This window comes from Gigantopelta aegis, chromosome 6 (assembly GCF_016097555.1).
Source record: "Gigantopelta aegis isolate Gae_Host chromosome 6, Gae_host_genome, whole genome shotgun sequence".
In the NCBI taxonomy this organism is placed as follows: domain Eukaryota; kingdom Metazoa; phylum Mollusca; class Gastropoda; order Neomphalida; family Peltospiridae; genus Gigantopelta; species Gigantopelta aegis.
In genome coordinates this window covers 86,300,708-86,322,921 of record NC_054704.1, presented here as the reverse complement: position 1 = coordinate 86,322,921, position 22,214 = coordinate 86,300,708, and the positions used below count along the sequence as shown (strand labels likewise).

The following is a 22,214-nucleotide window of genomic DNA, read 5'->3' as shown; positions in this document are numbered from 1 at the left end:
TAGGTAATAAATGGTTATTGAGTAAAAATGATGATCAGATAGGCTGCTAAAAGCTCTGAACACTGACACCGCCATTATCCCGTGTGGCCTTATGAAAAAACTCCAGCCACTTGACTTGACTGTTAGTCATGTGTTTAAAGTGAAAGTGTGCAAACAATGGGAGAGCTGGATAAGTGAGGGCATGCATACATAACGAAAACCGGACACATGCATAGAACAACTTATGGCGAAGTTGTAAACTGGGTTGTCACAGAGTAGAACGCAATAGACAACCAAGTGTTTCGGAAGGCGGGCATAATTGAATCCGATGTCCCGTAGGTGATGACACTGACAGCGATGATGATGATGAAGTCCCGCTATCTACACTAGTGGAACACTTAGAAGAAGAACAGCTGCAACTATTCCAAAGTCCCTTAGAAAGCTCTGACTCTAGTGGGTGGGATTAATGTGTGCGTGGTCCAGCAGGGGACAATTTTCAATGTTTTAAAATGCATAGCCTGCAGGCTATACATGTGAAATTACGGTAATAATAAGTTATGACATATTTCTAGATCAGTTTATTGCTTACATCTTAGATCAGTTTATCGCTTACATCTTTGGTGTTCATTAGTGGGTTCAGGGCAAGATTGATCTTGCTTAGTTAGGACTGACTCCTTAGTGAACCTAGCTATTCTGATAGTTTTTTTCCCCATCCCAACCAATACCCCACAACTGGTATATCAAAGCCATGGTTTGTGCTGTTTGGTTACCATCTGGGAAAGTATGTGTAACACTAAAGGTAAAAAGCAAAATATGTAGATTTCTGCTGACTATGTGTCACAATTATCAAATGTTTGACTTCCATTAGCCGATGATTAATAAAAAATAATGTTCTCTAATGGTGTCATTAAACAAGACAAACGTTAACTTAACCTTTAATTAGTGGGTTCTGGTAACTGTTTTCCATCATAATGGCCACTTTGTGGTTTTTATCTTTGACGGGACAGCATGACAGGCTTTATAGTCAGTTAGAGCTAAACATTCTACTGAACTTTAAGGTCATAAGATTTAAGAGGTAGAACATTTATTGCAAGCATAATTTTCAGGACAAGAAAATTATGTAAAATATTCAGTTATAGGAAATAGGATTTTTAAAGATTTTTTTATTTTTCATTATATAAACAAAAAACAGCAACATGTATTGTTCCAGTTACAATGTATGTACCAGTATTGTTTAAATCAAAAGCATGTGTTTTACTAAAAGTATTTTTTATATTACATTTTAAATATTTAACCAAATGTTAACTCTTTTAGAAACTGTTATTTCACTAAACAAATCTGCATGGGCATGAGCATTCAGTATTAACATAATATATAACATTTCAAAATACGTTCATTTCTACAACTGATTTATATATAAAAATGACTTGGGGATTAAAATAAATTTGTTTAAACTTAAATAGTACAATGTTAATAAATATTTTAGAAAATGTATTGACTTTTCATGTTGGGGTTGTTGTTGGTTTTTAGTTTGTTTTTTTCGTCTTTTTTGAAGATGATATTTAAAATGAGCTATAGGTTTTTTAAGTGAATTATTTATTCAGAACATTTAGAAATAGAATCAACCTTAGATTGTTGTATTTGAGCATTCATGAGCTGTGGCTTTATTTAGAACTGGATATTTTTTGTTCACCAGTGTGTGGCAGACTCAGTGGTAGACACCTGCTTGAGGTGTGATGGGACCTAGGATCCATCCACAAGGTTGACTTAAATTAAGGTTATAGTATGTGCTGTCCTAAAGACATCTCTTATTGTTTTTTTGATTAGCCTATTTCATGATAGCAAGTTTCCTCTCTTATTTTTGAGACCAAATGTCAAGTACATGTACCCATCACATTAGACATGAAATAGCTGTAGTTTAAAAATGTGCTGAGGTTTTGTTAAACAAACATTCCTTTCCTTTATGTGTATCAGAGGTGTGTCGTCTGGAGTGTGAGCACGGCCACTGTAACAACCAGCGGTGTGTGTGTGATGAGGGTTTCACCGGCGCCCTCTGTAACCAGCTGCAGTGCGACCACCGCTGTGAGACACACGGCTTCTGCAGCAACGGCACATGCATCTGTCGCAGAGGCTGGAACGGGAAACACTGTACCATTGGTGAGATATTGAAATATTACACTGCAAGGATATCATTAAAAGCACTATCAGTGGTGAGATATTAAAATATTACACTACAAGGATATTAAAAAACACTACCATTGGTTAAATATTAAAATATTACACTGCAAGGATATCATTGAAAAACTATACACTGGTGAGATATTAAAGTATTCTGCAAGGATATCATTAAAAAACACTACAACTGGTGAAGTATTAAAATATACTGCAAGGATATCATTAAAACACTACAATAGGTGAGATATTAAAATATTACACTGTAAGGATATCATTAAACACTACAATTGGTGAAATATTAAAATATTACACTGTAAAGATAGCATTAAAACATTACAATTGGTGAGATATTAAAAATTATGCTGCAAGTATATTTAGAAAACACTGTCAGTGGTGAGATACAGAGATTATTACCAGAGTGTTTCTCAGTATTGTCAATATCATATATTAGAAATAAAAAGTGTATTATGCAAGCCTCTAGGAGCCATAGTTATTCTATTCTGAAATAAGTTTATTTTATCTTGGAAATGATTCATATTTTCCATCTGAATGAATTCTCACTTACAGATCTTTGCTGATCTTGTGAAAAGATAATTTACTGCTAGAATTGATTATCAATAAAAAGTTAATACAGTGGATTTTTTTGTGTAACTTCAAACAGAAAACATGTATTTTATATGATTTTTAGATATCAAAAAGAACTTCTTTGAATAATTTAGTATATTGTCTGCAGTTTATAGTAAAAAATGTATTGAAATATTCATTAGTATTATCGTCAAGATTCAGCAATAAGCCCTGTGCATTCATTAAATATGGGCAAGTTAGGCTTAGATAACTTAGTCGTTATGCAAAGGTTATATATCTTTGTGATGCCAGATTTAGCTCATTGTTAGAGGATTTGGCTATGATACACAAAGATTGCACTGTAAGATACACAAGGATTGCCTTTAGTACATTGGTTTCTTTGGCACTAGCGCTCACTAACGACTTGATTTTGTTCCTGGTCTGTCATATTCATTTAATGTTAAGTGCAGGAACCAGGTTCTGTGTGTGCAGTTTTTAACACCAGAGTGCTTGCATCAGTTCAGCACAAGTCATAGTATCTTCCATTAAAAAATAACTACAGTGAAACCCTATAAAACCGGACCCTCTGTAAACTAGAATTATCTCAAAACCGGATGTTTTTTATGGTATTTTTTCAAATATCAGTATAGAACAGAACCTTTCTAAACTGGATACCCCATAAAACCATGCTTTTTACTTTGCCTCTGGGGTATCTAGGTTAGAGGAGTTTCAGTGTATATTGGTATTGGTTCTATAATGTGTCAACAAATTAGTAGAAGACACCCCCCCCCCCCCCCCCCGAAAAAAAAAAGAAGAAGAAAAAAAAAAAAAAAAACCCACTAAGAAATACTAGTTTTCTTTTTAAAAATGTGTTATTTGTTTTAAAAAGTATTATTGTCTTTTATTTGTCAAAATAGAACAGGTCTTTTTACCTATATTTTGTATATCAGTGTAGAACATATTGCCATTAAACTATTTATTGTTTTAAGCCAAAAACCATCTCTAGAATAAACTGTTTTTCTGTTTTCCTGTTTCAGTCATTTTATATTACTGATATAACCCTCCATTGTGCAAGGCACCAAAACACATGACCACGTCAGAGCAATTTAAATAATAAAATTTATCATTTTCAAAAAAGTAATTTTTATCAATATTGTCAATATTAGTAGCCCTGAGTGCAATTGTGTTCTATAATTTATAAATATTGCAAATCTGATAAATAATATCCGTTTTATTGAATATAATTTTCAAGATGCATTTGTTGTCATTACCAGATGGGTGTCCCAGTGACTGCAGTAACCATGGTGACTGTAAGCGCTCTCAGAACACTTGGACCTGCAGCTGTCAGAATGGTTGGAAAGGACCAGCATGCAACATTGCCATGGAAACTGTATGTGGTGATAGTCTGGACAATGACAATGGTAATATTTACATATATAAATTTATATATAATTCATGGGGAATGGTACTTTTTCAAAATTGATCATGTGGAGGGTGGGGGGGGGGGGGGGTGGGGGGGTCATCTTATTGTCAAAATGCAATCTTCATATAATTGGGAGTTAATCATTCACTGTGATTATTGGACAAATCTGGCATAATAAAAAGTAGTTATAATATCTATATTCCTATCTGTTATACATACATATTACAGATGGAACTGTATTCAAGGTTAAACTAGTTTAAAATAATTATTGAGGTTGGGTGTGTGCAGTAAAAACTAACTAGAGGCAGAATGTAGCCCAGTGGTAAAGCACTTGCTTGATTCATGCTGGGTCAAGAATTGATCCTTGTCGGTGGGCTTACTGGGCTATTTCTCGTTTCAGGGTGTATACTACCAAATTGAATCCCACTGACGACAATAGTAACATGTGGCTAAAACTCCTAGCTGCAGCATATCAATTGACATAAACACCACAGATATTAAATATTACCACCCATCGATCACCCTTAAAGTGAATCAGAAAAGATTGGGGGTCAAGCTGCTCATTTCAGAAATAATGAGTAGCATCTATGACTACATGTTTCAAGCACAAGTACTAGATGAAATAAAATTGCATACATGTTTTGCCCAGATGAAACTCATTTTTTTTACAACCAACACACTCACATTTATCACCAATCACAAGACTTGTGGTGTTAACTAATATATCAAAAGTTCAGTGCACCTCGAACTTTGACCCAGCCGGAAGTTATTTGGTTTAGTACTACCTTCAGCCAGTGTTTCACAGTTGGTGCATCAGAGGCCATACTATGTTCCATTCTGTCTATGCGAAAGTTAATGTAAAAGATCCCTTACTGCTAATCAAAAAGAGTAACCCATAGTATGGCAGCAGCAGGTTTCCTCTCTCATTATCTGTGTGGTCCATAACCATATAACAATAATAAAAATGTGTTGAGTGTGTCATTATGTAAACCGTTTTGTTCTTTCTTTCCTCCAGATGGCCTGCTGGACTGCCTGGACCCAGACTGCTGTGTGACTGGACCATGTCGAGACAGCAAGTTCTGCTCCGCGTCCCCGGACCCCAAAGAGATCCTGCTGAGCAAGCAGCCTCCCAGCACCACCGCGTCCTTCTTCGACAAGATGAAGTTTCTTATCGAGGAGAACAGTGTGCAGACCTATGCCACGCGCAATGCTTTCAATGAGACGTGAGTTACCGTATTGGGTTATTTTGTAAGAAAATACAGACCTACGCCATGCGCAACACTTTCAATGAGACGTGAGTTACCGTATTGGGTTATTTTGTAAGAAAATACAGACCTACGCCATGCGCAATGCTTTCAATGAAACGTGAGTTACCATATTGGGTTATTTTATAAGAAAATACAGACCTACACCATGTGCAACGCTTTCAATGAAACATGAGTTACTGTATTGGGTTATTTTGTGACAAAATACAGACCTACGCCATATACAACGCTTTCAATGAAACGTGAGTTACTGTATTGGGTTATTTTGTGAGAAAATTTGTTATTTTGTGAGAAAATACAGACCTACACCACACAAATGCTTTCAGTGAGACGTGAGTTACTGTATTGGGTTATTTTGTGAGAAAATGTGTTATTTTGTGAGAAAATACAGACCTACACCACACAAATGCTTTCAGTGAGACGTGAGTTACTGTATTTGGTTATTTTGTGAGAAAATACAGACCTACACCACACAAATGCTTTCAGTGAGACGTGAGTTACTGTATTTGGTTATTTTGTGAGAAAATGGGTTATTTTGTGAGAAAATACAGACCTACGCCATATACAACGCTTTCAATGGTGAGAAAATACAGACCTACACCATACAAATGCTTTCAGTGAGACGTGAGTTACTGTATTTGGTTATTTTGTGAGAAATGTGTTATTTTGTGAGAAAATACAGACCTATGCTTTCAGTGAGACGTGAGTTACTGTATTTGGTTATTTTGTGAGAAAATGTGTTATTTTGTGAGAAAATACAGACCTAACGCTTTCAATGAAACGTGAGTTACTGTATTGGGTTATTTTGTGAGAAAATGTGTTATTTTGTGAGAAAATACAGACCTACACCACACAAATGCTTTCAGTGAGACGTGAGTTACTGTATTTGGTTATTTTGTGAGAAAATGTGTTATTTTGTGAGAAAATACAGACCTACACCACACAAATGCTTTCAGTGAGACGTGAGTTACTGTATTTGGTTATTTTGTGAGAAAATGTGTTATTTTGTGAGAAAATACAGACCTACGCCATATACAACGCTTTCATTGAAACGTGAGTTACTGTATTGGGTTATTTTGTGAGAAAATGTGTTATTTTGTGAGAAAATACAGACCTACACCACACAAATGCTTTCAGTGAGACGTGAGTTACTGTATTTGGTTATTTTGTGAGAAAATGTGTTATTTTGTGAGAAAATACAGACCTACGCCATATACAATGCTTTCAATGAAACGTGAGTTACTGTATGAAACGTGGTTACTGTATTGGGTTATTTTGTGAGAAAATGTGTTATTTTGTGAGAAAATACAGACCTACACCATACAAATGCTTTCAGTGAGACGTGAGTTACTGTATTGGGTTATTTTGTGAGAAAATGTGTTATTTTGTGAGAAAATACAGACCTACACCACACAAATGCTTTCAGTGAGACGTGAGTTACTGTATTTGGTTATTTTGTGAGAAAATGTGTTATTTTGTGAGAAAATACAGACCTACACCACACAAATGCTTTCAGTGAGACGTGAGTTACTGTATTTGGTTATTTTGTGAGAAAATGGGTTATTTTGTGAGAAAATACAGACCTACACCACACAAACGCTTTCTATGAGACGTGAGTTACTGTATTGGTCTCTTTTAGTTTTTGTGATAAAATACACCAGCTAAGAAGGGCGAGACTTAGCCTGGTGGTAAAGCACCCACCTGATGCATGGTCAGTCTGGTATTGATTCCTGTCGGTGGGCCCATGGGGCTATTTCTCGTTCCAGCCAGTACACCATTACTGGTATGTGCTATTCTGTCTGTGGGACGGTGCATATGAAAAAAGGTAGCAAGTTTTCTCCCTAAGACTGTCAAAATTACCAATAGCCGATGATTAGTAAATCAATGTGCTCTAGTGGTATCTTTAAACAAAAGAAACTTAACTTTTAACCAGTATTGTAAGCTGAACCAAACAAGAAGAAGCTTTTTTCATATTCTTTCTTATAGTGTTGTGTTTTCTGTCCTTTCTCCTTTTTTATCTTCCTTTGAAAATAATTTAAAAAAAGTCTTTATTAAAGTTTAAAATAGCAGGTATATAAGTTAGATGAGGACATTTGCATCCATTTTGTTGTCTAGTTTGTTGATAGGTTTCAGTTTTATGTCTTCTTTTCTCTTCTTGCCCTCCTTTGAAACGAATGAATGAATGAATATTTAATGACTCCCCAGCACAAAAATATACATCAGCTTTTTAAAAAGTGTATTTGTTCATGTTTAACACTGAAGAATTTGTGTAATTTGGTCCTATAGTTTTTAAGTCGGTCTTATTGTTGATAATATTTTAAAGAGGTCAAAGCAAGTGATTAATTTGCATACTGTCTGTATGGTACATAGCAGAATCTGCACTTCCCATACAAAAGTGCAGCTGGAAGTTGTTTCGTTCTCTCTCCTTTCTCTTGATTATCTCTACAACTGGCCGAGCCGAGGGTGGTGTGTGAATGTAAGGCAAGCAAGTGTATTTTCTTTCAGATCAAAGAGATTAGTGTAGTGTACAGACTTTAAGAATTCCGTCAGGTCATTAGCATTATCAGTCTGTAAAACACATACTTAATTTGACAGATGTGAACACTGATAGACACAAAAGTACAGGTGTGGTAACTGTTTTCTAGTACACAACATTTTTTCTTTGTTTGTTGTATTTTTAAGAATTTGAATAAATAAATTTGTAGCATCACGTCCAGCACACAAAATATATCTTTTAAATAAAGATTAATTATATGAAAGAAAGAAAAAGTTTTTAAAAATGGGGGAGTTATATATATATTAGCACTATTTGATTGATTGACTGAATGACTGACTCATTCATTCATTCATTCATTCATTCATAGTTACTATTGTCATCTGTGTGATTTGATTTGATGGTCCCACAATATGTGATATGTGCTATCTGTCTGTGGGATGGTACATTATAAATACCTTGCTACTAACGGAAAAAATATAGCTGTTTTTTCTCTCTAAGACTATATGTGAAAAGTACCAAATGTTTGATGTCCAATAGCTGAATCTATTGTGGTGTCATTAAACAAAACAAACTTTTTTTGATTTGGTGGTAGACACTTAGCCGACATTAGAAATGCATCATGGCATCTGTAGACATGATATTTTTTTCTAGGTTTTTAGTGGCACCTGACATCTATTTATAATGGGGAAGAATGTTTGTGTAAACACTTGTTTACAATTATCTTGAGTTCTTATGAAACAATGATGAAAGGCCGGAGATGTAATGGTGCACTGCAGCTGTGCTTTTAGCCATAGGAATGCGAAAAATATCCACAACTATGTTAGTTTTGTCTATGTTTTCAAGCCAAATGGAAAATTGTGGCTAGTTGTGTTCTGTAATGAGTCCTCTATCCTCAACTAACACAAGGGAAGCATTCCTCTAATGGAGTACAGGTCTCACATAACAGTTTAGTTTTTTTGTGAAAAAAATCATCACCCACTAAAACAGCGTGTGAGAAAGGTTATATTGTTCAAACATATTTCTGATTTATTTCTTACACCAGTTGTCTTCACTGAAGAAAACACTGGCAGATTTGTGGCAAAAGGAAAAAGTTCAAACTTGCATCTTCTATTTTTATCAAAATACTAGCTTCCGCTTGGCAAGGTTTTACTTTTCCATTAAAAAACTAAAGAAGTTAGATTCTTTTTCAATAACAGTATGGTACATGTATATATTGTAAGAGTGAGACATACTGTAGACAGACCGGCCTCGGTGGCATGGTGGTTAGGCCATCGGTCTACAGGCTGGTAGGTACAGGGTTCGGATCCCAGTCGAGGCATGGGATTTTTAATCCAGATACCGACTCCAAACTCTGAGTGAGTGCTCCGCAAGGCTCAATGGGTAGGTGTAAACCACTTGCACTGACCAGTGATCCATAACTGGTTCAACAAAGGCCATGGTTTGTGCTATCCTGCCTGTGGGAAGAGCAAATAAAAGATCCTTTGCTGCTAATCGGAAAGAGTAGCCCATGTAGTGGCGACAGTGGGTTTCCTCTCAAAATCTGTGTAGTCCTTAACCATATATCTGACGCCATATAACCGTAAATAAAGTGTGTTGAATGCGTCGTTAAATAAAACATTTCTTTCTTTTTTCCCCAAGTTTTATGAACATTGTTTTGGGTAAATAATTTCAGTTTAATTTGCCATAAGAAGAAAAGTGAAAGTGCTTTGGAAATAACCAAACCCCCCACTATTTTTGTGTGTAATTTAGAAAACAATCAGCTCAGAAATAAGTAACTTTTAGTACATACCACATTAAAAAACCGATGTTTTCTGATGGGAAGGACTGTAGATAACTGACTGTTCATTAAGAAAGAAAACAAGTTTTCTTGCTGGTTCATTTTCCTTCATTAGTGAACGCGTTACAAGACAACATTTTGACTGTTCCATTAAGAAACTAAAGAAGGTGGGGTTTTTGCTTCTTGTTGCTCAAAGTCAACAAAGAAAATATAAAAACATACATCGTTAAAGTCACTGACACTGCTTACCGAGGTACATACCAAACAGATGAAAATGTTATTGAACACACTATCTAGTTGCTCATTAAGAAAGAAAACATGTTTTCTTGTTGGTTTATTTTCTTTCATTAGCGTGCATGTTGCAGGACATATACCACTGACTGTTTCATTAAAAAAAACTAAATCATTTTTTTCTTCTTGTTGCTCCATTTATTGTCAGTATAGTGCATATTATATTGCAAGACATTCTGTTTTGACTGTTCTATTAAGAAGCTTAAGCAAATTAAAAATTTTGTTTTTTATTTATTTTTTAATTGCAATACATTATGTGTTGCGAGGTGGGGGTCCACAGCAAGGCTCAGTAGTAGAACACTCATCTGATGGGTAATCCATGTATGCCCCACAACTGGAATACTAAGCTATAGTATATGCTGTCTTCTGTGGGAAAGTTCATATATATATATATGTAACGTCTTTTGCTGCTATTAAGTGAGAGTAGCCATAAGTGTATGAGCTCCCAATCTGTGTTTGGTGGCAGGCTGATTTTTGCCCAAATTAAATGAAAATACCTGAAATTGGATAATGTTTATTCCTGTTTGCCTTATACCGAACAGCTATATATGTTTCCAACAAATCAGTACACATTTTTATGTGGATTAGAATTAATATATTGTGAGTAGAATGGTGGAAATACAGGATACAAATGTTTGAGCCAACTAATTTTTCCTCGAATGTCAGAATGTCACCGTTGTTTTTGCTCAAATGCAAACATTTGCTGAAGCACTAAGGGGGCAATTGCCCATCCTGACTCCGTGTCTCATGCTTATGAGAGTAGTCTGTGTTCCTCTCTGTGACTGTACACTAAGTGTTGAAATAACCATTTGTTTGACACCAAATAGCTGCAATTATAAAACTGTACTGAGATGTCATTAAACAAACACTCCTTTCTTTTTCCAGATATATGTTAGAAAAGACATAATGCAAACAGCTGGGAACTTTATATATTAGTTTAGAGTTTCTTTGCGACATCTGGTTTATATCTGGTGAAAAATTACATAGCATTCTAGAATAGCATTGTTATTAATACACCAAGAGTGGGCTTTGAAGTGCACACCCAGATGCCTGCTAGTCTGTTGCGGGCATGTTTTGATACAAAAAGCAAGTTGTCAGGAGAATATCACAGAAAATTTGATAGGACATGGTTTGGGACCACAAGCAAGCAGTGAAGATGTTTAGCATGCATGCCATTTTACCCACACTCGTAATCAAGTGGTCCTGCAGTTACGGTGTGCATTTCATTCATAGAATGCCGAGTTTGTGCTTTATTTCCCATGTAATTGGTTGCATCTGCGTTGGTGCAGTCACTATTACTCATTAGGTTCCATTAGGTCAAGTCAGTTCACACTAATGGTAAGCTTAACATATAGAACTCTTTGGCTAAAGTCCAGGGTTGTGCCCACAACAGGCATGCTTGAACAGGAAGCACGCCAAAAATTCCTCATTCTAATACTGATGGTAAGCTTAATGTTTAATGTTTCAACCAAACCAGAAAGGACACATTGAAAACATGTAGCACCATACTTTTAATGTACTGTCATATAATGGGGTGTCACACTTATGGTAAGCTTGTCTTGGACAGAAATTTCTTGCTAAAGTTGAGGTTTGTTCCCACAACAGGTATTCTTGAACAGGAAGCACGCCAAAAATTCCCCATTCTAATACTTGGTAAATTGGTAATCAAGCTTAACGTTTAGTGTTTCAACCCAGCCAGAAAGGACACATTCAAAACATGTGGCACCTTTCATTTAATCTACTTGCAAATAAATGGGGTGTCACTTGATATTTTCGAGATCAATAAAAACAGTTTTATTAACGACATAACAAGTCTTTAACTGTGCTTACGAAAGTATATATAATTTGAGATTCCTTGTTGCTGTTTGGTAGATGTATACTGTGTGGTGACTGCAGGTTTCCTCTTTTACAACTGTCACAATAAATTTATGTTAGTCACCAAATAGCTATAGTTTAAAATGTGCTGAGGTGTCATTAAACAAATATTTCTTTCATCCCCCTTTTTTTGTTGCAATTATGACATAGTTAGTAGTAGCATTTTATTTGAACAACACCGGCCTCGGTGGCGTCGTGGCAGGCCATCGGTCTACAGGCTGGTAGGTACTGGGTTCAGATCCCAGTCGAGGCATGGGATTTTTAATCCAGATACCGACTCCAATCCCTGAGTGAGTGCTCCGCAAGGCTCAATGGGTAGGTGTAAACCACTTGCACCGACCAGTGATCCATAACTGGTTCAACAAAGGCCATGGTTTGTGCTATTCTGTCTGTGGGAAGCGCAAATAAAAGATACCTTGCTGCTAATCGGAAGAGTAGCCCATGTAGTGGCGACAGCGGGTTTCCTCTCAAAATCTGTGTGGTTCTTAACCATATGTCTGATGCCATATAACCGTAAATAAAATGTGTTGAGTGCGTTGTTAAATAAAAGACTTCTTTCTTTTTATTTGAACAGTCGTAACCATATGCCACAGTTACCATATAACAGTATCTGCTACCTGTTAAACAGGTGCTGGAGGAGTTCTTGTATATATAAAGTCCATTCCATGTGTGAGAAATAGTATTAAATAAATTTTAATTTTAATCTCTGGTTTATGAAGATTAAAAACAAAGCTACGATTATAGATAATTTTACGTTTTATCTTATTTTCAGTCAAGTGTCCGTGATCCGTGGTCATGTGACAACCAAAGATGGAACTCCTTTGATTGGGGTCAAGGTCGGTGTTGTGGCACAGCCCCTCTATGGATTCACTCTTACCCGTGAACAAGGACTGTAAGTTATCATTCTTGGGTACACAAGCATACAATAATTTCATTGTTAATGAGTTTTTGAAGTAGTGGGTGGATTGCCAATTACATTATCACATAAACATGTTTGTAGATATAACTGCCCTCTTGGTACAGTTATTAAAGATTTTGTAAATGATAAATAATCTATGCATAACTTGTGCCTAATCCTTTTGTATATATACAATACATGTATATATAATAAAATATGTTTTCAATCAAATCTACTGCAAAATACACAAGTTTTATAATATTATTCATATATTAATTAAATTATACAATTATACAATTATCATGTATTAATTAAATTATACAATTATCATATATTAATTAAATTATTTATACAACAAGTTAAAAAAATGTTTTATTGCATATATTAAGAAAAAGTCATGAATTATTCCTAACAGTGCTTTTCAGGAATAATTTAATGATATAAATAATATTCTGCATATTTGTTTGTAGGTTTGACATTCTTGTGAACGGTGGCGGTTCTGTCAAACTCGAGTTCATCCGACAACCGTTTGACACTAAAACAGCAAGTGTCTTGGTGCCATGGAATCAGATCATCACCATGGATACCGTTGTCATGGCGTTGGAGGAGGAGCAGACGTGGAAGCCGCACCCCGAGGCGTGCAGCACCGAACACCAGCATTACCTGCTCCGTCCGGTTGTCCTGTCGACATGGCAACACACCCAGCTGGGAGCCTGTCCAGAGAGGAGCACCATTATAGCCGAGTCACAGGTACACCCCTCGCTGCTAATACGTCTCTCACAATGTTGGGGCAGGATCTAGCTTAGATGGTAGAGCGCTTGCCTAAGGTGCTTCGGTTGTAGGATTGAATTATCTCTCACTGGTTTTATTTCATGTCCTACGACTGGTACATTTATAAACGACCATCGTAGATGCTGTCCTGTCTGTGGGAAAGGGCATATAAAAGATCCCTTTTTGCTAATGGAAAAATATGGTGTGTTCCCTTTAAGACATTTGACAATATGTGTTTAACATCCAGTAGGTGATGATTAATAACTGTGGAAAAGTGCAAATAAAATGTCCCTTGCTGCTAAAGGAAACAAGTATCTGATTTCCTCTAAGACTACATTGTAGGTGTCAGAATTACCAATAGCTCATGTGCTCTGCAAAAAAACACAAATATCCTTGAACTATTAATGTTTATATTGCACTATAGCTCTTATTCACGTGCAGGTTCTGGACATCTTTGAACCAGGGATATTTTATTAATATTAATTATACAATTGATGACGGTCTCCTCACTATAACTGTTTTTCCTCACTCAGGTTCTGCAGGAGAGCCTGGACATCCCTGGGACGGACGTTCACCTGGTGTACCACAGCAGTGAGTCTCCAGGCTACATGTCTCTGATCATGATCCAGATGACCCCGGGCTTGATCCCCACCACCCTGAGTCTTGTCCACCTGCGTGTCTCCGTGGAGGGCGTCATCGTCGACAAGGTCTTTGAGGCTGACCCCAACCTTAAGTACACGTTCTCCTGGGACAGGCGCAACGCATTCAATCAGAAAGTCTACGGAATTGTCACAGCTAGAGGTGAGTGTCAGCATTGTCAACATTAGTAAACGTATAGCAATGCCTTCAATCAGCCAGTGCACCACGACTGGTATATCAAAGGTCATGGTATGTGCTATCCTGTCTATGGGATGGTGCATATAAAAGATCCCTTGCTACTAATGGAAAAATGTAGCAGGTTTCATCTCTATGACTGTTAAAATGACCATATGTTTGACATCCAATAGCTGATGATTAATAAATCAATGTGTTCTAGTGGTGTCATTAAACAAAACAAACTTCTTCATTGCCTTCAGTCAAAAAGTTGACAGAATTGTCACATCTTCAATCAGAAAGTCTATGGAATTGTCAGCACTGTAAATCATGAAATATTATCCATATGTAGGCAGATAATGAAGGATATATTATCCTGGGATGTCCATCAATAGACCAAGCACATGGCAGTGCATCATGTGAAAACATCCCTTTGGTTCTGCTTTGTGCAGAGATAAAGAGAAAGAAACAAATTAATTACAGTAATAGTTTTGTCATTCAAAGTTAGCAAAGACTAAATAGATGTCCAAGCAGCAAGATCAAAATAAATTAAGATCAGCCAGTTTATTTTAGTATAAGGGCAGGACATAATGATCCATTTACTAATCACTTCATAATTGATGGACATGATTTTAATGCATTCTGTATAATGGGATTTGAGAAAATGTATGATCGTGAAAAGCTGTGGAAGAGCAAATTAAGAATGAGTAGACCATATGGGATAAATTTGACAGTGACATCACAGGTCATGTGGAAATATCAGTGATGTCACATTATATGTCAACTTGCCATTACTTTATTCAGCCAGTGCTCCACAACTGGTGTATCCTGTCTGTGGGATGGTGCATATAAAAGAACCCTTGCTGCTAATTGAAAAGAGTAGCCCATAAAATGGCGACAGCGAGTTTCTTCTCTCAATATCTGTGTGTGGCCGTAACAATATGTCCGACGCCATATAACCGTAAAAAAAAATGTGTCGAGTGTGTCCTTAAATAAAACATTTCCTTCCTTCCATTACACTATTTGATATGTGCCTTAACAAAATATAGCCACTTTCTTGTATTTTGAGTTTACATATTAATATAAGGAGACGGGATGTAACCCTGTGGTAAAGCGTTCACTTGATGCGCGGTCAGTCTGGGATCGATCCCTGTTGGTGGGCCCATTGGGCTAATTCTTACTCCAGCCAATGCACCACCACTGGTATATCAAAGGCCGTGGTACGTGTTATCCTGTTATCCTGTCTGTGGGATGGTGCATATAAAAGATCCCTTGCTGCTAATCGAAAAGAGTAGCCCATGAAGTGGCGACAGCGGGTTTTCTGTCTCAATATCTGTGGTCCTTAACCATATGTTCAATGCCATATAACGATAAATAAAATGTGTTGAGTGCATCGTTAAATAAAATATTTCCTTCCTTCCTTCATTAATATATTAAATAGTTGACTATACATGTAGTACAGTTATAACAAACCATTTTTGGGTAGTTGTTTTCAGTGATTCATACATAGACTCTTTACTTTCAGTGTATGTTGGGTACCAGTACCAGAAGTGCGACTACGTATTCTGGGAGACGAGGAGTACGACCGTCAATGGATTCGACTTAACATCGTCAGAGATCGGAGGATGGAATCTGGATTTACATCACACGTACAACTTCCAGGAAGGTGTGGTCTCTTTTTTAAATCTAGCCTTTACAAAAAATAACCAGTAGTTCTTTATACCAATATTACCACTTTGACAGGCTACATCACATACACATGTCTGGGAAGCATTGGGAAGAGATATTTATTTCATTTCCATTTCAACTAATTTTCATGCTTATGTCCAATCAAGGTTCAAGCACACTGTCCTGGGCACACACCTCAGCTATCTGGGCTGTCTATCCAGGACAGTGGGTTAGTTGTTAGTGGTTAGTGAGAAAGAAGAGTGTGTAGTGGTCTTACACCTACCCATTGAGTCGTTAAAACTTGCTCTGGGTGGGAGCCGGTACCGGGCTGTGAACCCTGTACCTACCAGCCTTATGTCCGATAGCTTAACAACAGCACCACCGAGGTCGGTGAGATCTTTAAATATCTTTGGATACCAGAAATGGTCATATTCATGTACTTCCTTTGTTTGACACTCACTAGTCAATGTGTATTTTTATGCTGGGGTGTTGTTAAACATTTAGTCATTTACACCCCTGGACATTCACCAGAAATTGTAGTTTCTGTTCACCTTTGAACATCTTAAAATGGAGAGCCACATGCAGTCTAAAATATTTTATGAATAAGGGGAGATAACTGCTGTCTATGTAAGAGAATGGGTCGTTTTCAAGATCCTTTTGCCTTCACGTACACTTTCCTTGTTTGTGAATAAACTTACACATATAATCCAAATATAATATTAACCAAATAGCACATTTTTGTTTTCTTTTTCCTGTTTAAAATGATTAAGATTTGCAAAAATACATGGATAACACAAGTATGTCCATATTATTCAGGAATCCTACACAAGGGAGATGGCACCAACATCTACATCAAGGAGAAACCTAAGAAGATCGTAAATATTCTGGGCAGTGGTCAGAGGCGTAAACTCGACTGTGATGATTGCAATGGGAAAGCCCTCGAGAACCACCTTCTGGCCCCTGTTGCCATGGCGAGTGGCCTTGATGGCAGTCTGTATGTCGGAGACTACAACTTCATCCGAAAACTCTCCCCAGACAGAGAGAATGTGGCCAGCATTCTGGAGATGAGGTATGTGTGATAAAGAGACATGTGAACATAACTAGTGTTGAAACTTGTATCATCAAAACATGCTAATATCAGTTGCATGTAACACATTCCTTTACCTTGAAGAAATATCCTCCACGTCAGTGTACATTGTACAATGTGCACCATATTTTGGTGGATTGAAGTCATCTTGCAGTGCGGGAAACAGCATCTCTGTCTTGCAGTCATCTGCTACCCAGAACTGATTTTGAAACTTTTTAGATATGAAAGATTTTATCTGCAGTTTCTGTAACATTATGATTTTTCCACCAAATCTCTTTTCATTGTTTTAATCTAAAATTAAATTTTTATATTTCTGTGAATTAGCAATTTTTTCATTCAGTTGCTTTTGATTGATACCCAATGGCAGATGTGTTTTTCATGCAGGGGTGTTGTTTATTAATTAACATAACAAATTTGTGATTAAACTGAGTTAATTCACCTAATGAAGTGTTAATTCTGGAATTAGAAATTTTAAAGAATGGACATTTTAATTTTTATTTATTTATATGATCTATAATATAAGTACTTCTAAAAATACAAAGGTTATTGCTTGTGTTTTATATCAATTATTAGATATTCAACTAAGCTGTTTAGCTTACTATAACCATGTTGTTTCTTCAGCACAAAGTCAATCCCGTACAAGTTCTACATGACTGTGTCTCCAGTGGACGGGCGGCTGTACATCTCGGACTTCATGAGTCACAAGGTGATTCGAGTGAAGACGATGGGGCCAGTGCGTGAACTGCGGGACAACTTCGAGGACGTGGCAGGGAATGGGGAGGAGTGCACGCCGGGCGAGGCTGATCTGTGTGGAGACGGGGGCAAAGCCATCAACGCACGACTCAGACATCCGAAAGGTACGTAGTCCAGTGTTAAAGCGCTCACTTTATGCACAGTCGGTTTGGGATCGATCCTCATCAGTGGGCCCATTGGGCTATTTCTCGTTTCAACCAGTGGATCATGACTGGTATATCAAAGGCCGTGGTATGTGCTGTCCTGTCTGTGGGATTGTGCATATAAAAGATTCCTTGCTACTAATGGAAAAATGTAGTGGGTTTTCCTCTCTAAGACTTTATGTCAAAATTACTAAATGGTTGATGGTAAATAAATCAAGGTGCTTTAGTGGTGTCGTTAAACAAAACAAACTTTAACTTTTTTCCTAAAGATGACACACTTTGAGAGATTTTTAAAGAGAAATTAATACTTGCAGAAGACATTGCAAAATCATTTTAAAACACTTTTTATTTTAAGGTTTTAAGAGGAATCATTACTAATGAAACCCATTGTAAAATAAAATAAAATATTTGGTTTTAAGAGGAATTTTGTGGTGAAAAACATTTCAAAATAAAATTTCTGAGAACTTTTAAAGAAAAAAAGTGTCATGTTTTAATATTTTACAAAACATTGAAAGCACAATAAGAAAATAAGTTTTGAAATTCACCTTGTATAAACTTTGATTGTTTAGGCATAGCCATCAACAAGGAAGGTGTCATCTACATCGCTGATGGTCCGAATATTCGTCAGATCACTTCAGATGGCTACATCACAACACTGATTGGAACTCAGGAACAACTGCGGCAGTGGACTCCCATGCCATGCGATGACATTCTGTCAGCTGAGAGGGTACTGTAGTTTTAATAATGATTATGCTGGCTTTTTAGTAACAAATACATATTTACAAGTGTCTTTTTTGTGCAGATTTGGCATAGCCATTTAGTGGAACTGTTAAATTGAAGTTGTTTTTAGTATTTTAACAGTAAGTAAGTAAAATGTAGCCAAATAAGATCTTTGTTATTTATTCCTCTGTACCCATCCCTAGTAATGAACAAAAATAGTAATGTGTTGACAAGTTGATATATTAAAGACAATAAACTCGGTAAATGTAAAATGTTTTTGGCTATACAGCTTTTTTTTTTACCATAATAGTAGAGTCTGTATGTATGTATTTTTGTTTTCTGTGTTGACTATGAGCTTGTTTTGTCTTTAGGTCAGTCTGAAGTGGCCAACTGCCCTTGCTGTGGACCCCCTGGATGACACCCTGCACATCCTTGACCAGAGCATCATCCTCAAACTGACCAAGGACTACAAGCTGGTGACCGTCGCCGGACGTCCACCATACTGCCCTCCTCGCCAGACCAACTTCCTACCCCTCGGTCTGCTCAACGATGATGAACAGGCGTCCAGTGTGGCTGACCATGTGACTCTCGTGTCACCGGAAAGCATCACGTTCGGACCACACGGTGATCTGTACGTCGTGGAGAGTGACAGCCACCACATCAACCGGGTCCGAGTGGTCACCACGGACGGACGAATCCACCACTATGCTGGAGCCAAGTCCAAGTGCGACTGTCAGAAAGTGGCCTGCAAGTGCTTTGATCAGAAGGAGAGACTCGCAGCCCAGGCCTTGTTCAGCACCCCAACATCGGTGACGGTGACTCCAGATGGCATCATGCACATCGCCGACATGGGGAATCTACGTGTCTTCAGCATAGTGTCTGAGCTACCCGTGCCCAACTGGAAGGAGCAGTACGAGGTTGTCTCCCCTGAGACGCAGGAGATCTTCATGTTCAACCGGTACGGCCAGCACCAGTACACGATCAGCATCATGACGAACCAGTACATGTACAACTTCACCTACAACGTCAACTCGTTCTACGGCAAGCTGGTGTCGGTGGTCGACAGCGCCGGAAACAGCATCCGCATCAACCGGCGCTACGACACACAGGCGGAGAACGTGGTGGCCCCGAGCGGCATCACATGCCAGCTGACGATGGACAACATGCGGCGGCTGTACCGCTTCACGGCACCCGACAACACGACGGCCACATTCACGTACATGGCCAGCACGGGCCTGATGGAGTCGAAGCACACGTCGGATGGTAAAACATTCAAGTACCGCTACGACGCCATGGGACGGCTGCTAACCATCAGCCAGCCGACGGGTGAAATCACACGACTCATTACCGACGTCAACACCACAGGTTCCATTGTTCATGTCACTACCGATAGCAGCGATGTGGTTGCCATGGCTACCTATGGGAGCGTGCAATCTGTCATGCATGGCAAGTTGCTTGCAAATCCACCTTTTTTATATAAAGCATCACTTTCTATGGCTGTGCGTATGCCATACTTTATTCCACATCAGATGTTTTAGCTTGTAAAATGATAATAAGTCTGTAAAGCTGCCAAGATTATGTGAATGAGTTGAAAGAGTTTAATTTGGGGGTGATGAAACAGATCTAGGGTCCCCCTTCACATATCCACCATTCTTTCCATATCTTTGATGTCCACTTGTTTGTCTCATTCTGAAAAGGGCACCACCTATCTGTCAACTTCTCTCTGTCCCATCTTCACATCCCAGTCCTGAGTCCTGTTCCACAAAGTGATCTTAGCCCTAAGATTACTGTAACTGTACAGCTAACATATGCACTTAAGGTGATCTTAGCGCTAAGATCGCTTCGTGGAACGGGGCCCTGGTCTTTAACAAGCATTTAAGAAGCATACAACCAACTTTTATGCAAGTCATCAAGTAGTGTTTGTTATCATTAGTGCAGTTAGACTGACAGATTTTAACTTTAGAACTACATAATTGCAATCAGTATTTTAACACATTCTGCTATATGCTAGTAAATTATATTGGATATCACTTCTGGATTGTTCCTGAATTTTAATTGATCTCAAAATAAAATATTTTTGCTTTCTGTACCTAACACTGATGTGGAGTAACTGTTAGCAATAGCAACATCCTAGAGGAATAGTGATTTACAGCTCAAATTAGCAGAATATTCTTACTTTTCTTTCTTTTTCATTCAATAGATGCAGTAAAAATAGTTCAGTTAATTGTAGATTCAAATGTTCATTTTTATTTTCGATCAATATAGAGAAAATGTGAAATAATGTTTTATGATTATTGTTAATAATATTGATAAGAAATTGTCTTAATTCTTTTTGTAGATAAATTTTCTTTTTTTAATGTTGGTCTGCATGCTTTGTTTGGGCTGTTTATCAGCTTATTAATACATTATTAAGGCGTGGTGTGTTTTTTATAATCGAAACTTTACTATTATTGCTTGCCTATTTCTTTCTCTACTTGTAATTACTTTTCTCAACTCAATATAACTTACATTAGCTTAGTATCTTTAATTGTCTGTTGTCTACTACATACAAATTAATACAGAGGGAAGGCACTGTAAACATATTTGAATTTTTACTCTAAATTTCTTTCTGGTTTTATTAAAAATATTAAATCTCTTTAATATTTAAACTTTTTTTTTTTGCATTATTCCATTTGTAATTCTGTTTTTTCTGCCATTATTTCCAGGAAACTTAGCTTAACATAAAATTTATGTAACTTTCTGTTGTATTTTAAGACAACTTTGCATCATTTATTATATCTACTGTAAGACATAGTCAGTAGTTTCTTTTATTTCTTGTTATAGCAGATTGAAAGTTTAACAGGTGGTCTTGCATTTCATTGGCTTTTTCAACCATAATTTGCTTGATTAGTGACAGAAAGCACCTCCTATCTAACTCGGTTTGAGCCAGTTAATTTCTAAATTATTACATTTACAAAATGGCTTGGCATTTCATTTTTGCTAATATAACAAGATTTAATATCAACAAAATTAATGTATTTAATCTTGTAATTCTCAACTCGGCAATTGTCTGAAAATTGTTAAAGCATGGGAATATTACTAAGGGTTTAATGTTTCATCATGAAAGTTAAGTAAATTGTCTTTATGAACCAACATTTTGTTCTGTTTAGTTTGTTGAACAAAGGTTGAATAAATACAGGCTCTCTTGCCATGAATATTAATGTAAGCTTTTCTCTGATACTAGTATTCATTCTCTATACCTTGTTTCTGCACAGCTTTGTATTTCTTTATTCTCCTTCTGCATGCTACTTAAATACTGTCCACTAACATCCAGTGGTAGCCTGCTGGAATCACATCATCTCTGTCTAGTTCATATTGCACCCTGTGTAATACTACTTTATATACATAGGAATGCTACACAACTGTTGGTATTTGTCGACGTATATCTTAGTGGGTTTTTATTGTATGACTATATGATGATAATTGCTTTATGCATTAGATATTGAAATATGTTTTGCTTCAGTTACATGCTAGCT

General features: G+C 37.0%; 1 protein-coding gene across 3 annotated transcripts in view; it reads left to right on the top strand.

Moving 5' to 3' along the window:
* LOC121373986 (teneurin-m-like) overlaps nucleotides 1-22,214 on the top strand; it is a 217,200-nt gene that overhangs the window by 180,561 nt on the left and 14,425 nt on the right. For 2 of the 3 annotated variants that reach the window (XM_041500842.1, XM_041500840.1), the window contains 11 exons: nucleotides 1,954-2,136; nucleotides 3,993-4,139; nucleotides 5,157-5,364; nucleotides 12,619-12,738; nucleotides 13,215-13,494; nucleotides 14,049-14,316; nucleotides 15,854-15,994; nucleotides 16,813-17,065; nucleotides 17,705-17,940; nucleotides 18,549-18,706; nucleotides 19,071-20,145. In XM_041500842.1, the coding sequence (XP_041356776.1) occupies nucleotides 1,954-2,136; nucleotides 3,993-4,139; nucleotides 5,157-5,364; nucleotides 12,619-12,738; nucleotides 13,215-13,494; nucleotides 14,049-14,316; nucleotides 15,854-15,994; nucleotides 16,813-17,065; nucleotides 17,705-17,940; nucleotides 18,549-18,706; nucleotides 19,071-20,145 (3,069 nt within the window). The remainder of the gene's footprint in view (nucleotides 1-1,953; nucleotides 2,137-3,992; nucleotides 4,140-5,156; nucleotides 5,365-12,618; nucleotides 12,739-13,214; nucleotides 13,495-14,048; nucleotides 14,317-15,853; nucleotides 15,995-16,812; nucleotides 17,066-17,704; nucleotides 17,941-18,548; nucleotides 18,707-19,070; nucleotides 20,146-22,214) is intronic. The other variant, XM_041500841.1, reaches the window with a different exon arrangement.